Source organism: Salarias fasciatus, chromosome 18, assembly GCF_902148845.1.
Source record: "Salarias fasciatus chromosome 18, fSalaFa1.1, whole genome shotgun sequence".
NCBI classification, from domain to species: Eukaryota; Metazoa; Chordata; class Actinopteri; order Blenniiformes; family Blenniidae; genus Salarias; species Salarias fasciatus.
The window spans coordinates 6,839,446-6,856,627 of NC_043762.1; the positions used below are offsets into that span (position 1 = coordinate 6,839,446).

Genomic DNA, 17,182 nt, shown 5'->3' on the forward strand with positions numbered 1-17,182 from the left:
ACAAACTCCTCCCACAGACTTATTATGTCATTAATGTGTATTTATTGGCCAGAGTTATTCACTGTTTCAGTATAATAAACCTTCCCTTAAGAGAAGATTAAAACGACCTGTTACACATTAAAGTCTCCATGTTGTGTTCACAAGTAGAGGCTGAAACAAAGGAACACTTGTAGCGACGCTAACATCATTAGGAGGTCATAATTAAAGGCGGCGCTGCTTTTCTAGACTCGGCTTTATTCTTAGCATGTGAGAATGAGCGAATGAGGGACAGTTCCCTGGATTCTCGTCACTTATTCAGTCTATTTTCACTGCTTCAGGAGATCGATTCACTCGAAACTGCTGCCGTGCGAAAGTGTCGGAGTGTTTTTAACCAGCATAATAACAGAAAATAACCCCAACAAGTCTGAACACTCAGTCAATGGTCCAGGAATCTACGCGGCGTCTTGACCCTGCAGAAACTGTACATGTTCAGTTCTCGTGTAGGTGTGTGTGAGCCGGTGTGTGTGTGTGTGTGTGTGTTTAATGGCTGCAACAATGCTTTAACGGTGTTTGATCGGGGGGGACAGATTGCTTGTAGGCTCCAGCACATCAACTCAAAGTGGGCCAATAAAAGCAGGTTGACTGTTTGAGTTCACAACTCTTAATTCTCCTTCCCCCCAAAAATACTTTGGCTAATTTTAAATCATCAGAGCAGCTGATGGATTTGGGTTAGGACGCCACACCTTTGCTCCTTCTCGGGGATTCATACCTGCAGGAAAAAGCTTTAATAAACACTAATGTGGTCAATTTAGCTCAGCCGTCCGTTCACGTCGGCGTCGTGTCAGATCGATTGACTTCCTTTTCTCGTTTTTCGCTCTCTATCAAAGGAAACTGGCCAAGAAGCGTAAGGAGACCCTGAACAGCACGCGGCAGGAGATGACGGTGATGGTCAACTCCATGGACAAGAGCTACACGGAGCAAGGCACCAACTGCGACGAGGCCCTGTCCTTCATGGACACGCACAGCCACACGCTGAACACCCGCAGCGAGTGTGCGCTCACGCTCAACGCTCGCAGCGAGTGCGCGCTCACTCTGAACGGCCGAGGTGAGCCGGCCGGCCGACCCGCCCGACCCGCCCGCCGTCTCCTCTTAACGCAGCCACACACACCGAGCAGGCGGGAAGCAATTTATTTAGCTTGGTCAGGTGAGAAGGAAGGCTTCACCCTGGGACAAGTCAAGAAATGAAACCTGCAAAGTGAAACATGTTCAGAGAAGCAGGAGGAACCACAATCAGGGTGTTAAATTCGCTTTTCCAGGATGGAGATGTCTTCTTAGAGGGAAAGACGTTTGTTTAACATATTATGGAGAAACTAATAATTTATCAGTAACATAATATGAATCCTTAATGAGAATGATGCATGTTTTTAAGACGCAAACTGCACAAAAGCTGAAGCAAATGTCGTCCTATTTGTATATTTGTAGAAAGTTTGAAAGGATTTTCTTAACTTAATGTAGTTATTACTTTCATTATTGACAACATTTTTTTTTTTTTTTGCAGTGGCTCAAATATCCTGTTTAACTATTGACAAATTCTTACATTATTGACTTACCATTGGTAAAATGACTCCATTATTGACTGTTATTACAGTACTTTGGATTTATAACTTATTGAAAGACTGGAAAATGTTGATTTGCACTATTAGCACAATGCAGTGTATCTCTTTTAATCCATATATTTGGATACATTTGTGTTGAAAACGGAAGAAGTCTGTTGTTTTTATTTTCTGGGTCTGTACACAGTTGATCTTTTTCAAACGGAAGTTCCAGTTTGTGAATGTGGAGGCTTTGATACGTCTCTGAAAAATTGTTTAACTTTATTTTTCCCTCTTTGTCAGTCTTCTAAAGCCCTCGAGCTTCTTTTTTTACCCTTCTTAATTCATTTGTCTAATTAATTTCTGTGCTATGAGCGGAATCGTGAACGCGGTACAGAATGCTGGGTGCCGTCGCTGCTGCCTGCTCGGTGCTGGAAACGGATGTGCCGACGCTCCTTAATAACCTGGAGGGAGTCTTGTGTTTGGATCAATAATGGAGACATCTTGAAATCCGGAGCCTGACCTGGGAGCTTATCAGTAAACATTAGAGCCGGGTGAAGTCTGTCACGGGGCGTTAAACGCAGCCCTGCGGTGTTTTCCCGCTCGGGGAGGAAACACGCGGCACATACCCGATGCGCTCTGTGGCCATAACCTATTAATTTCCTCTCTCCCAGGTTAAAGTTAATGCGGCGCTGACGGACAGGCCGGCTCAGTCTGCACCCAGGGCTTGACCCGGCATAATCCCAGTCAGAAGCATCAGATTAAAAACTCCGCAGCAGCTTCTGTCTCCTCGCCCCTGCCGGGCCTGAGCCCCAAAGATGCTTTGACCTTGATTAACTGTCTGTTAGTGTACATGTTGGGATCTGGGCCCCTGTCTGCCAGCGCAAATGATTTAAATGCATTACTTCTTACTTGCTGTCACAGTAAAGCCCCCCTCACACTCCGTGACCTTACATTACTGTCAGCGGTGTCATTCTGACTCAAAACATTACGGCTGACAGATTACAGCGGTGAACATGCTGCCCTCATGCTCCGGCACACCGAGGAGATGCTCATCCAGCGGCACACTCCTTCTTTTATTCCCCAAATGCTCTGCTCTGGTACGACCAAGCAGTTACGGTGCAATTCTAATCTCAACTGTAAAGTTAGACTCCATCAGCGAGACAGTAATTGTTGTTTGGAAGCACTTACTGGACAACTGCATTTAGTATTTTGACTTTTTTTTTACGTTTAAATGTGCAAAAGGGGGAAAAACACACATAATCAAAGCCAGTTAAATCGGCCTGAACGGTACTGGAGGAGGAAATAATGCAAACATTGAAGTCTTCCTGGTTTCGGTGCAGTGGGAGACGCTGCAGCAGCATTGCTCCTCATCGTCGTCTTCATTCCACAGCGGCTTTCGGTTTGGTGCACAGTAAACAAGCCGCATCCCGCCGGGCTGCACGCTCGCCGTCCTCCCCGCTCGTGGTCCCGCCGCTCCGCTCCGCCGGGTCACTTCACCATATTCTCCCTTTAAAGACACGATTCAGGGAAATGTGGAGGAGCGGGAGAAGTTTTACGCCGCATTTCATCTACATCTGAGGACCGTGAAACTTTTAAATAAAGAACTGATATAAACTGAATTATTAATATATTCAGAGATTTGAAGGCGTCCGCAGACTTTAAAGGACAAACTCCAAAAAAGATTTGGAATAAAAATAGTTTACTTGCAAATGACCTACATTATGTTTTGGGTTTTTTTTTTTGTCTTGATTTGTGACCAGTGAAGCATGTGCAAAGCATTTTATTGTTTTTTGGGTTTTTTTTTAGGTTTTTCTTTGTCCTCAGCAACATGACAGGACAGGTTAAAAAAAAAAAGAAACTCGACCTGGCTCCTCATTTTACAAATACTTCTGCTCATAAGATGCATTGAAACCACCGATTCTCACTTAATGTGTGTGGTTTTTTTTTTTTAAATTCCCCTCCCTGTGTAGCCGGATCGTCGCCCTCCTCCTTCACCCTGCCGAAAGCCAACACGCTCAGCACCTCCATCCCCACCAACTCCTACTACCCAGGTAAACACTCTCCGCCCCTCTGATCCTGCATGTCAACAAGCTGCTTCCTGTTCGGTTCCAGCAGCGACGAGCAGGAAAGATCAAACCTCACCAGAAATGATTAGAACTATATTTTCAAAGCCAGTATTAATCAGTTTTATGTTCTTATTGAGACCTCTTTATATGTAAATTGCAGGCTGATTGTGTAATGTGTGATATGAGTTTACTGAGTGTGTGTGTGTGTGTGTGTGTGTGTGTTTTAAAAACTGGAAAGCCATTTCACAAATGAGAAGGCAGATGAATTGACTTCAGATGGATTTGCACCCTGCTACAGTTTTACACCACTTTGCCAAGATGGATTTTTTTTTTTTGCTGTTCAATTATGACTTCTGCTTTCTACCAAATAATATCCGTAATTGTGTGTCTCATGTAATTAGATCACAGCTCATTGATTAGATGGAGTGAAGGGCAGCTAGATTTGTAATCGACTAAACTTACAGTATAATTAGCTTTACCGGGAAATCTGGTCCGCTCCTTGTTTTTGTGCCAGAAGTCTGCCCATTAATTTCTCTCTTGATGTTGTTTCTGTGGATTATCTGGGCTCCGCTTATTTACTCCACTTCTCTTTCCTCCTCCAACTTCTTCACTTGTTTTGGGGGTTTGAGCAGATCCCTTTGTGCCAACTGCTATCCTAGGTGAGCCACATTTCCTCTTCCCATTGCTGTTGGTTTCTATCCTCCCTCTGCTGCAGACAGTTGAAGTGCTTTACGTTCATAAGATGGCTGTTTGAAGACTTAGCTGCGAGGCCCGAAAGTCTTGTTTTCTCTCCTTTTACTTTTATTTTTGTGTGTTTTATTTGATTTGATTTGATTTTTCCGATAAAGATGGCTTCCTCACCTCCATACCTGCCTGCTGCTTCCTCCCCCTCCCTCCCCCGCCCCCCCCCCCCCCCCTCCCTCCCTCCCCCGTCCTACGATGGGGGCCGTCCCGGGCCGAGGCTGGCTTCACTCCATCCCATCCGCATTGCGTGTCGTGCGTGTGATGTCACATACGTGTTTGACCTCTCATATGCATGGACAGACATGTGGACTGGATGTGGGGGGAGTGTCTAAGAAGGGAGGGTGGGGGGGGGGAGAGGGGGGAGGGGAGGGGGGGCGGTTTGCATACAGGGATGCTGAATTCACAGCAGAGAGACAAAAACGAGCAAAAAAAGAAAAAAAAGATGTGAGAGGGGAGAGATGGAGAAACGCTCTCTCTTAGCCCCCCCACCCCCCCTCCCCCCCTCCCCCCCCCCTCCCCAAGACGGGATGCGCTCGGTCTGAACATCTAAAGTCTAGCATTAGCTGTGCTGCCCTCCCCCCCCCTCCTCCCCCCCCCCCCCCCCACTCCTCTCCTCACTACGCATTTAACTCCCCCCCCCCACCTCCCCCCAAAACAACAACCTTTTCTATTATTCTTTTTAATGTCGCTCCCCCTGCCTTTGGCTAACTGCTATTGACCTACTTGTTTTTCTTTTTCTTTTTTTTCTGTTGTTGTTGTTGTTTTGTTTCAGTTTTTTTTTTTTTTTTTTTTTTTTGCCCGTATTTATTCACCATGTTCAGCGATAAAGTAGAATCATCAAGAAGCATTTTGTTCCTCCGTTTAATTATTACTGGCCTTTGTTAAATATGCCGAGCGGATGCCTTTTTCCACCAGCGGCGCGCATAATGTGGGACACCCAAACTCTAGTAACTCACGACTCAGGGCCAAGAAGAGAAGGCACAACAAGCAGCTCCGCTCCAGCTGCAGCTCCAGCTTACACTTAGTGGGGTTTTTCATCCCCCCCCCCCCCCCCCCCCCCCCCCCCCCTTTTTACCGTAGTGTAACTTATAGCAGCGTCTTTCATCACGGCTCCGCTGACAGCTGCTTATGCCAGTTCCACATTTAATGAAGCGTGAAACAATTAACGTGAAATTACAGCAGCCAGAGAAGGTTACATGCTCTCAGCGCAGTCACAGCATTGTCTCATCAGTTTAGGTTAATGATCAAAACTGATTAGCTCGCGCAGGATTTTGGCCGTGTTGTTGATTTCAGCGCACGCGCCTCGTAAAATAGGACAAAAAATAAATAAATAAATAAATAAAAAAAATAGACGTAAATACAGGTGTCGCCACTATCGCATGCAAATATAATCACAGCAATTAGAGAGAAAAGACGCAAAATGTCAGAAAACTCAAAAAATAATTGGCGCCATTGAAACATGCGAGTTAGAGATCTGAAACAATTACAGGCGACCAGTTTCCCATCCTTATTTTCTCCCTTGAAATCCATGACTCCCTTGTTTTGTTCTTTTGATTTCTGTCTTGCACTGTTGAAATTGCCCCATCCATCCACTCAGCATCCCCCACCCCCCCCCACCCTTGACTAGGCTTTCTACCCAGGCAGTTTGAACTGAGAAGGCATGTGATCTTGCCCTTTAGCGTAGCTCTAAAACACTCTACTGTAACAGGTTCTCATGCTGTATTGTTGCTTATCCCCTCTCTCCTGTCTCTTCTCCTCTCTTTCTCTTGACATACGTAACCTCTTATGTATCTGCTATCTAAAAAGTGCCCATTAATGGTAAGTTTTCCCAAGTGGGCCCTGGGTTGGGGGAAGGAGGCGGTGTTTACTCAGAGAGCAAGCCGACAGTGAAAGGCTGCTTCTGACATGGGCATTTCCAACATTTACTGCATGACCAGTGGACATGTTAGCATCTCACCACCCTCCGCACCGTGCCACCGAGCCACCATTAGCTTAGCATGGTCGAAGTACATCAAGTGCCCCATGGCAGCATCACTCCATGCATTCTCTCCTCCCATCTCCGCTTCCCTCCTGGGTTCTTTTATGGTTTCCTTTTGGTTTCGTTCCTTCTTTTCGAGGTTTGACTTTTATTTTTGTCTTTCATTTTTCGGGGGAAGTAAGGGTGGCAGGGGTTGAATCCACGCTGTGTCTGTGTGATGCTTCTGACGGTGCCTGCTGCAACATGCTCACTGTGGCCCACCGCACCCCCACATCCTCCTCCTCCTCCTCCTCCTCCTCCTCCTCCTCCTCTTCCTCCATGTTTCTGGACACCCTCCATCGTCCGCTGGCTCCCCACAGCATCTGTGCCTCATGTCTGCCACTGACTGGATTACAGTATGAAAGAGTTGGATTGGAGTCTGACTCTCAGTACAAGCTGCAGCCCAAACCCGCATACTGTACCGCCAGTTAAAACAGAAAGAAACGAAAACGAAAACAGTGAACTTGTTGTTTCACAGCATCTTTGTGACCACCCTGGTGATTGATCGGCACACTGCGTGACAGTTACAGTTGTCAGTGTTCCAGTTTTAGCCTGCGGTTCACCTGCGACACTCATCAAGGCCCGGGTTTCTAAATGGCTATAGAGTACAGCATTTTCCAGCCACGCTGAGACAGATGGGCCTGAACCTTCCCACCACATGACTCATCCTCTTACTCAATAATGTTGTGTTGTTGTGACCATCCATAACAAACAGATTACTAGTTGAGAGTTGTTTGTCAATCTGGAGGGTGGTGACATAATGCTTAACAGTAAATGAGATAATGTGCCATCTGGTAATGGGAACAGTTGGAAGCGAGACTGCTTTGACGACACCTAAAACCAGTCATCTCGCTTTTTAAAGCCAGCAAGTTAAGCAGCGCGGCCCCGGCATTCACTGCTTCAAGCGTTATGTCACCAGTCGCTAACTGAACTGCAGATGAGTGATGGTGTGAGTGGAGCTCCTGTACGAGGGTCCTGACCTCCGCCCTTCTCCCCGCCTCTGTGTGTGTGTGTGTGTCCCCCCCCCCCCCCCCCCCCACCCACCCAGATGAGAGCCAGAACATGGGCAGCGACACCAGCAGCCTGGTGCAGTCCCACACACACTCCCTGAGGAAGCGGGAGGCGGTGGACGTGCCGTACCAGACGGGCCAGCTGCACCCGGCCATCCGGGTGGCCGACCTGCTGCAGCACATCACCCAGATGAAGTGCTCCGAGGGCTACGGCTTCAAGGAGGAGTACGAGGTAGGACGCTGAGAACGAGGCGTTATCGGCCTGAGCCGAGGCTTCATCTGTGTCTTCCTTCCCCTTCGTCTCTTCTCCGTTTTGCGCCGCGCAGCAGAACTGCTTTGTTTCTCCCCAGATGATCTTTTATGATAAATTGTTAATGTTCCCCGTCTCGGTGTGTTTACGGTGTGCTTCGTTTTGTCGTTCATCTGTTCCTTGTTGTCTGCGTCGAGTGTGTTTGTGTCGAAAGCCGCCGTCCGGGTCCTCCCGGGACTCCGCCCCCTCCGCCCCCCTTTGTCACCTGAATTGGCTCTGATTAGGCCGAAGCGTCGGCACTCGGCCGACGCTGCCGCGGCACAACAAGGATCCGTAACCCGACACGCCGCCGCTCGCCGACACCAAAACAAAAGCTTTGAGCCCGAGAAGAGCGCGGCTCTCATTTCCTCTCATTAGTGCGGCTGGCTGGCGGGGTTTGGCGGGACTCCAGCCTCGGTGCCGTCCCCCGGCGCCACGCACCACACACCAGCCGGGCTCGTCTCAGCGGCAGACGAGCTTCAAGCTCTTTCCTTTTTAAACATCTCATCTGCATCGCGTCAGCCTGACATGGCTCTGGCACTGCTGCCACTTCTTCCCATAATTCCCTCTTCTTTGTCACTTATCCTCGCTCTCATCTTCTCTTTTTAACTAGCATCATGTCTTTTTTTTTTCCCTGATTCACAGCTTATTTCCTTTCCTCTGTAATTTCCTTATCTCCACCTCCTGTGTTCCTCCCAGGTTTTCCTCCCCATCCCTCCAACCCCCCCCCCCCCCCCCGCTTCACTCCGCTGTGTGTCGGACAGATTTATCAGTAATTAACTCCCCGTTCCCCCTCTCGTGACTGCAGAATCAAATAATGCCGCCTCCCATTGTTAGCAGCAGAATCAGATCATTGAGCGCTGGGAGTGCTTAAGTCTGCCTCATCCATCACGGGCGCGGGTCTTCCGGGTTCGCTGCCTGGATGTTGTAGACGGCCAATCAGAACGTCCGGCTCATGTCCGGCCCTCCGTCCGCTCCATCCAGCAGACAGCCGGCGCTCTGCACCTTGTTACCCAAAGCCCCCCGAGGGCGCTAAATGTGTGTAATGGAGCTCATTCTCACTGGGCTGGAGCGTTTCATTTGTGTGTTGTGTTCCACCGCTGTCTTCTCTCTATCAATCTGTCTCACGGTTAATGCCCTTTTTGCCCTCTTTATTATTATTGATGATGAAATTGGAGCCGAGTGCGCCTCTAAACCTGTTGACTTACACTGTACTATATCTCTCTCTGACCCATGCTTCTTTTTATTCTGTACGTTAACTTTGGATCAGATAAACGAGGTAAGGCAATACTTTTGGTTATTTTGTGAGGTTTTGTTTTGTTTTTGTTTTTGTTTTTTCTTTCCCCCCTAAACTTTTGGATGATATCGCAGACTTGACCTATCAGTTTTGGTCTCTGGCTGTTTTTTAAGGCCCTGTGGGATTAAATCCTCAGATATTCCCGATTTAGTCTGAAAAGGGCATTTACCAAATGAAGCCTCGCAAAGCTCCTGAAGTGTTTGACAGTATTCACTTGATCAAATCCGAGGAAGAGTGACGTTTTCCTTTTTAGACCTGTGACACTCACGCCTCTGTAAGTTGATTCAGAATGATGAAATCCACAATATTATGACCTTAATCTCACATCCGCCCAATTAAATCCAGTGATATTAAAAAACAAATCATGGAACGTTCATAAATTGTTCACTGAAACGGAAGAAGACTGTGCAAGACTTCAGGCTTTGCAGAAGCGTGTGGTATACTTTGTAAGAGCTTCATAAAGCCGTGTGCGAGATAAGCTGGAGCAAAGTATTTGCATGTCCAAATTCTTCTGCACGTTGACACACAGTTTGAGTGAGCAAACAGTGAGCTGAATCCAAGTGGTTTCAGCTGCATCGAAGTGCCATGTTGTCATTGTATCTCACTTTTGCTCAGCCTGTTTTGTTTTGTTTTTTTTTGTTTTTTTTTCGTGTGAGCAGCAATGTGACACATCTCGGCTATACTGCGACAGGCCGGGAACGCTCCAGGCCCCGTCCATAAATGAGCACTAGTCAGTCTGAATGAGTCTCCTTTTTCTCACGCAGATGATTAATTAATTCAGAAAGGACTCGCCAAACACTTCTGCTTCAGTGTGTGTGTGTGTGTGTGTGTGTGTGTGTGTGTTTTATTTTCTTCAGTTGCCATGCTGTGTTATTGTACGTCGTGTTTTTTGTCCTCACTCAGTGTGACTTTATGCAGGGAATATGTGTTTAAACCTCACTTGCAGTTAAGTAGCTACAGACAAAAGAATCGGCGTTGGGACCGGAGTGCAGCAGGTAGCCTGTAATTAGAAACGTGCCAGGTTGGATCTCGGCCAGCGGCGATAATTCAGGGAAAAAAAACTAGAAAACAGCTTCCAGATACTCTCCACTCAAACCATCTCATACCTTTGCTAATATTTTATAGACATTTTCATCACACATAGTCTGCGCCACAACAAATAAAAACTTTAAAGATTGAAATTAAAGCTGGTGGCTGTTTTAGTGGTGCAGCTCATTCCAGATGAAATCACCTCCATCCATGACTCCTCCACCCAAACACGACTGGAGCTGAGACGCTCGGGTGGAGAAAGCGCCGCGTTACAGCTGCTTCTGTCAGCTCGGAGATGATTTATCTTGAGGCCGGGATCCTTCAGAGCGCCAGACAAACGGCCGTGGCGAAGGAGGCCTGTAGAGTGTAATCCGTCTCTGAGACGTGCCTCCATCTTCCTTGAAAGGACGGGACATATTTTTTAGCATATTAAGGCAGTTTCTCAGTGAAATCGCTAATCCTCAGGACTTCATACCGGAATATGTCCTTGCGCAAGGCCTTTAAATGCTCGACAAACGGCCCCGGCGCCCGCCGTAGCGCTGAGATGAATAGAGGCGTCGGGCAGCGGAGCGGTGGTGATTGAAGACGGCGCGTCCGTCTCCTCACCGCCAGGAACTCTCCGTCACTTTAACCCCGCTCTGCAGACGGTCGGCTCTCCGACGCGCTGGCCGGCTCCGGCGATAAGGTGTTCTCCCGCTCGGCCCCGCCCACCCCGGCTGAACAGCGGTGGACTGGCAGCGGAGACGTATTTTCATAATTTGGCTTAATTGTGCCTGGTGTGCCATCAGAATGGAAATCTCCCCAGCGAGGGATGATAAATATTTCATGAGGGTAATCTGAGCGGAGCGGTTCTGAACTGTAGACGATGAGCTGGCTTTATTTTATTTTTTTTTTTTCCCCGCCGCCACGAGCTGATTGAGTCCTTCAGACGAGGCAGGCAGGCAGACAGGCGGCGCGGGGGGAAAGGTTTGAGTGTGACACCCGCTGCCTCGGCCCTAATGGCGCTCGCTGTTTGCCGCCATCCACCCCGTGTTTCATGTGTAATAATGATGTGAATGTATCTCCGTCTCCGTCTCTGGTTTCCACCGCCAGCCTCCCCTTCCTCTCACTTGTGTCGAGCTGAAAGAAAAAGAAAAAACAGCAGAAGTGTTGTTCTTTAGCCTGGTTATCATTGAGAGCGCTCGCACATGACACCGTGTTTCATCTCTGGCTTTTCCTTCCCTGTTCTCTCTCTTCCCAGAGCTTTTTTGAAGGACAGTCTGCGCCGTGGGACTCTGCCAAGAAGGATGAGAATCGCATGAAGAACCGATACGGGAATATTATTGCATGTGTGTACAAAGCACCTCCTCGCCGCTCATGAATTCTCGCGCGCCGCTCCCATTCTCCCGGCTAATTTATTGGCCAGGCTTGTGACTGAATAACTATAAGCTGCTCAAACAGAGTTTTATTATCAGCCAACGAGAGCAGCTTTGACCTTTCCAGTCTACTTTTATATTCATCTTGCCATGCCGGCTCTGCAGTTATGAGGAGTAAGCCATGCAGGACACGGGCCCTACGCTGCAGCTTAAGTAGTGTTAGAAAATGTTCAGTTTGATTTCACAACTAATTCCTTATTACCTGCACGCAATTAACTCCAACTGTGGAGCAAATTTGATAAATAATAATGACTGAAAGGTTCATTTTAATCACTGTTGCTACCAGAATGACAAGGTTTTGGGTATCGTATTATCATTTATGATCCAGAGCCGGGAGCTTCATCCTCACGTAGCGGCTGAGCTCAAAGTAGATTAAATGTTTCCAAAGTTTGTGGAGGATGAGAAAGAGCCGTTTAAGTTTATCAGTCATAATGTTTGGTTTCTGAATGCCTTTTAAAACACAATCACACCATCCGTCTTGTTGAGTTTCCACACCTCCACTTTCATCTGTGCCTCTTTACGAGGCCACTCTCCCTTCTCCGTCACTCCTCTTATAATTTCTCTCTCATTTCTTTTTTACCGTCTGTCTGCGTGTCCCTCTCTCTCCCCCCCCCCACTTCTCCTGATGCCCTCGTTAATATGATTAATTCAACACTGGTTTCTTCCTCTCTCCGCCTCTCTTCCAGATGATCACTCCCGTGTCAGGCTGCAGGCCCTGGAGGGGGAACAGAGCTCCGATTACATTAATGCAAATTACGTTGATGTAAGTACACACACCAGCCAGCGCCACCAACGCAAAGGTCAGCGCGCTTCCTCCCGGGGAGCGAGGGGGCGCTGGTGTCGCCGTGGCGGGGGGGCCCGAGGGACGGCGCAGCCTCCTCCGCCTGTCCATCACATAAACACACACAGGAACAGTCACAGGCGCACACACACATTGCCTTTATATTCAACTTTAGAGGGCCGCTGTATCGCTCTGTTCATTGGATATATTAAGAGGAATAAAGATCAGAGGCTGACAGCACTGGGAGAAGCAAACCAACACACAGGGGGAGCCGGGGTTATAGTTTTAGACTCGGCTTTGAACGGCGGTATAAAAGCGTTTTTGAGAGGAGAAAAATGAGAAGAATAAAGTCGAGATGTTTCATGGATGATTATTTAGCACAGTTTCAATGAATAAATCTGAGAGAATACACAGAGTGCTTTACAGTCCTGCGAGAATCGCAGAAAGAGACGGAGCAGACGCGGATGAAGCCAGTCAGATTTATTGGTGTGACTTCTGAAACTGCCGGGTTTCTTCATGATACAGTTCAGCTTCATACATTAAAACACGCATATGCGGTCTTACAATGGCTAATTAAACAATGCTGCAGGGATCTGCAGAAAGACTCTCCGGACTGATGATGGGGGAGCATAGATCAGCTAAACTTTGAAAGAAGAGTCTGAAAATGAGCTTTAACTTTGACGGAGCACCTCTCTGCCGAAAAAACACGTCCACGGATCTCGCTGCACTTCTTAGCATAGCGAAGTACTTTGAGTCCAGCTTTTCACAAGCGCCGGCGTGACTCTGCGCAGCTCCGCACTGAGTTTAAAGTCATTAAAAAGTGGCACGAGATGCGACCAGAGCCGAAAACAGATCTAACTCACTTAGCCGGCACAATACGCGGCCTCCTGATCTGACCTGATTTGCTGTTAATGGCAGCGCGAGTCGCAGAATGTGACCAATCCCAGCAGCCCGCCGGCTTCCTCCAGCAGATGCTTCTGCTCCGTGCGTAATGGGCTGGCCATGTACCCGACTCCCTAAGTGGTTTTCTGCTCGGGAGAGAACTCTCACTCTGTCTCCCATCTTCTCTTCCTCCGCCCCTCTAATGTGGTAATTTGTAATCTCTTGTTACGCCTTCAAACATAAATTCATAATGCAAGGTGTGCCACCGCAAATGCAGCGGGCTTAAATTATTTACCTTTCCCACTATTCAGTTTATGGCCCATTATGCCGCAGAGAGCGGCGCTGCGGAGAAGACTCCCGCCACGGAGAGCGCCCCATTATAAGGCAAGAATATACGCATATTAAAGAGGTGCCCTGATTGAAAAGGATTTCCACCGCTTTGCCAGCTCCATTGGAAAAAGTGCTTAGTAGAAATGCAGGCAGATGGGTAATGATGTTTTTGCTCTTCAGAAAGCTTTTTAACCCATCTAAAAGCTCGCCCTGCCCAATAAACTCTTATGTGTAGAACATTTCCCACAGTGTTTGTTATTGTACTCTATTATGGCGCCGATTATTTCCAGTCATGTCGGAGTAAGCAGAGCCGGTCGGATACGTTTCTCCTCTCTGCGGCTGATTGAGTGTTTTCATAAGCATTTAGGGGGAAACATAGTGTAATGGCCTGTGCTTATGTGTAAATACGGCGTTGGAGATGCCGAAGCGATGCGGCGGTTTGATCGGTTTGCAGGCGGTTCGGCGTCTTCTGAATATCCGGGTGCATCCCGGCAGACGACCACACATCTCGATCATCCCGCAGTTCCTCCGTCGCTCGTCCATTTGAGATGGAACACAAAATGCTGTCTTTTTTTAAAAAAAATATTTACCCAAATGTGCAACCTTTAACCTCAGCCAAGCGCAGATTTAACCTTTAAAAAGGAGACGGATACGGGACACAAAGCCGAATATCTGCCCTCTCGCTGAGTTAATCCTTCACATCGCCTTGGGGCAAAAATCAGCAGTGGGCCCCGACTGACCCACTACTTATGGTAATTGTGTTGAGAACAGCTTCACAAAGAACGACGGGCACGCTGTGCGGATTTTGGCACGCTGCCCTCTGCAGCTTTTTCAGCTCGTGACAACTGAAAACAAACTTTCTCTACAGGAAGGTCTGAAATAATCCACTTTATAGGTTCAGGTTGGGAATTAAAGCAACACAGTGTCCGATAGAGAATCTGCCCATAGGGAACGGAATAATCCCGCCAGTAATTGCACTTTAAGGTCAGGGCAGTTTATCAACTCCGCAACTTTATCAGAACGTGTGAAGGAGACACTTGGTGGTCTGTTGTGTGTGCATTCGGCAAAGCCAATGAGTGGTGTATAAACTTATTTTCCAGGTGATGGGGCTGCTTGTGTGCTCGATTTGCAGTAGTGGACTATCTAATGATATTCAAATTGAAAATAACCAGTTCGTGCCCACAGGCGAAAACACTTGGTGCTGCATATTTCAGATATTCCATACCCCGCTCACACCGGGAATAACTGGCGAAAATGATCACTGCAATAAGCAATCCAGGAAGAATGCAAAGGCCACAACACCGTATTGAATTCCTCTTCAGTAATTTATGCCTCCCTGGAAACAAAAGCCTTTTTCAGTTAACAGCTCCAGTGTTGACATTCCTCTCTTTGTGTTGATCTGGTAGAAATACTCTTCTGTACATCATGTAAAGTGCTTATAAAAACCTACGAGCCAGTTTATAGTAAGCTCCGCTCACCTGACAGTCAATGTCAGGGCTCTACCTCTCTCTCTCTCTCTCTCTCGCTCTCTCTCTCTCTCACACACACACACACACTAATCCAGCGGCGAACCCGGCCCCCACTTTACTTGACAGGAACATACATGAAAGCACAAACAAATCTCCTCCTCAGTCCGGAGATAAAGAAGTCATTAAAAATGGAGGACAGTTGAATAGCTGGAGGAGCCCTGTGGATGTGAGAGAGAGTGAGGAAAATATCCTTTGTGTGTCTCTCGCCCTCCATTGGAGGAGCGTTAATCACAGTCCAAGTTAAATTGAATATGAGCGAGATAAGCAGAGCAGCAGGGGTGGGTGGCTGGATGGGGGGAGTCGGGGTGGGGGGGTGGGGGGGGGGCAATCAAGAGGAGGCTGGGCCGAGGAAGAGGAGCCTTTAAGTCCTAATGTTTTGTTTCCTGCCTCATATCTCTGGAGAGAAGACAAGGAATTGGACAAATAAAACTTGAAGGGATTACAGTAATCCGTGAGACTGGGGCCCCATTGTGAAGATCAGTGCTGTTAGTTGTATCTCGGGGATTATCAACACTTTGGCTGCTTACTCCAGAGGTGTGCTGCATATACAGTGTGTGTGTGTGTGTGTGTGTGTGTGTGTGTGTGTGTGTGTGTGTGTGTGTGTGTGTGTGTGTGTGTGTGTGTGTGTGTGTGTGTGTGTGTGTGTGTGTGTGTGATGGTGTGTTTGCATGCCAAATCAGGGGGAGCTTCCAGCCAGGAATCCTCCTCATGCAGCCTGATGTTGAGACTGAAAAACATGTGATGAAACATGGCTAAGTCAGCTGATCGCTGCGACTGCAGTGGTTGTTTCAGCCTGGCGTTGATGATTGGCTCCTGAACCGGCGTGACTCTCACCTCTCTCCTCTGTTTTCAGGGCTACCACCGGCCAAACCACTACATCGCCACTCAGGGTGAGTACGATGAAAGTTTCTAAACGCCCCCCCCCCCCCCCCCCCCCTTTGCTCGGGGAGGAGTGGGCGGCGGAGATTTGAGGTTGTCTGTTTGTTTGGGTGGATGGATGCACACAGGTGTTCACAAATACCGCTCTGAACATCCCCGGCGTTGTTTACATACGCTCCCGCAAACTGCGCTTTGATGCTCAGTCAGGTGTGCGATCGGGGAGTCTGGTAGCACTCTGTGTTCACACACACACACACACACACACACACACACACACACACACACACACACAGATTCACGCACCTCTGAGCATGCCGAGCAGCTCGCTCCCTCCGCCTGCTTCCTTCTATCAGTGGTGTGGGAGCGATTAATCAGCCAGTCTGGGAGAAAGCCTGAATAAATAAATGGATTAGTCGACATGTTCAGGCACATTTTGTCACTGTGTTAATCTGGCCGGCAGATTCGCAGAGCGAGGAGCACTTACCGTGACCCCAGAGGTTAAGTCTGATTGATGGTTAATTGTTATGAATTTTTTGCGTGGAGAGCCCCGCTCCCCCTGCATGCACGGGGACGGCGTGTGCCACTTTAGAAAAGAAGAAGAAGAAGAAAAAAAAAGAAAAAAAAAGAAAGAGGCGTTTTTGCGAAGAGGCCTTAATGGATTCACAATCTGCTTTGGCGGAGCTGGGAGTTGCATAATTACCTGTTTATTAGTGCATTGCCTCGCTTCCTCAGTGTCTCAATTAAAACAACCCTCTGTTTGCTCTTACTTGAGAGGAGAGCCGGCATACCAATCAGGCGGCAGCCGCCCGGTTCAGACGGTCCGTCGGCCTCGCCGCGAACTGACCGGCGAGTCCAAAAAACCCAGACCCGGGGCCGAGCTGTCCGTCAAGGACCGCCGCCGCCGCCGGCCTTTCCTCCACGGCCCTTCTGTTCACAAAAACAAGGCCTTTTTAACCGGCGCCTCCGACACTGAGCGAATTTCAACTGGAATATTACGACTTCTATAATTGTCCCACAGTCATTAAGAGCATTCCACATTTCATTTAAAAACATGCATATGGAGATCAGCGGCGGAGGAAACGCAGCAAACAGAAGCCCTCTCCAAGATGAAACGGCGGCGCAGCCACGACGTGTTTCCATTCAAGTTAATTAGCCCCTGTTTTCTCATTGAGCTCGCATAATAAGTCCTCGTTTCGCATCGACTGTATCGCAAAGCACGATAAGACTTTTCACTGTGTAGAGCCGAGTGTGTGTGTCGGTGTGTGTGTGTGTGTGTGTGAAAACATCTGTATTCTCTGGGAGAGCGGGCCCTTTTATAATTCATCATGGGCTCCGGCAGA

At 48.1% G+C, this 17,182-nt stretch overlaps 1 protein-coding gene across 8 annotated transcripts in view; it reads left to right on the forward strand.

Annotated features, from left to right (window-relative positions):
- LOC115405032 (receptor-type tyrosine-protein phosphatase mu) overlaps nucleotides 1-17,182 on the forward strand; it is a 150,645-nt gene that overhangs the window by 112,229 nt on the left and 21,234 nt on the right. For 3 of the 8 annotated variants that reach the window (XM_030114447.1, XM_030114450.1, XM_030114452.1), the window contains 9 exons: nucleotides 867-1,084; nucleotides 3,545-3,625; nucleotides 4,273-4,299; nucleotides 6,191-6,202; nucleotides 7,450-7,643; nucleotides 8,971-8,979; nucleotides 11,267-11,354; nucleotides 12,128-12,204; nucleotides 15,817-15,853. In XM_030114447.1, the coding sequence (XP_029970307.1) occupies nucleotides 867-1,084; nucleotides 3,545-3,625; nucleotides 4,273-4,299; nucleotides 6,191-6,202; nucleotides 7,450-7,643; nucleotides 8,971-8,979; nucleotides 11,267-11,354; nucleotides 12,128-12,204; nucleotides 15,817-15,853 (743 nt within the window). The remainder of the gene's footprint in view (nucleotides 1-866; nucleotides 1,085-3,544; nucleotides 3,626-4,272; nucleotides 4,300-6,190; nucleotides 6,203-7,449; nucleotides 7,644-8,970; nucleotides 8,980-11,266; nucleotides 11,355-12,127; nucleotides 12,205-15,816; nucleotides 15,854-17,182) is intronic. The other 5 variants (XM_030114448.1, XM_030114454.1, XM_030114451.1 and 2 more) reach the window with 3 other exon arrangements.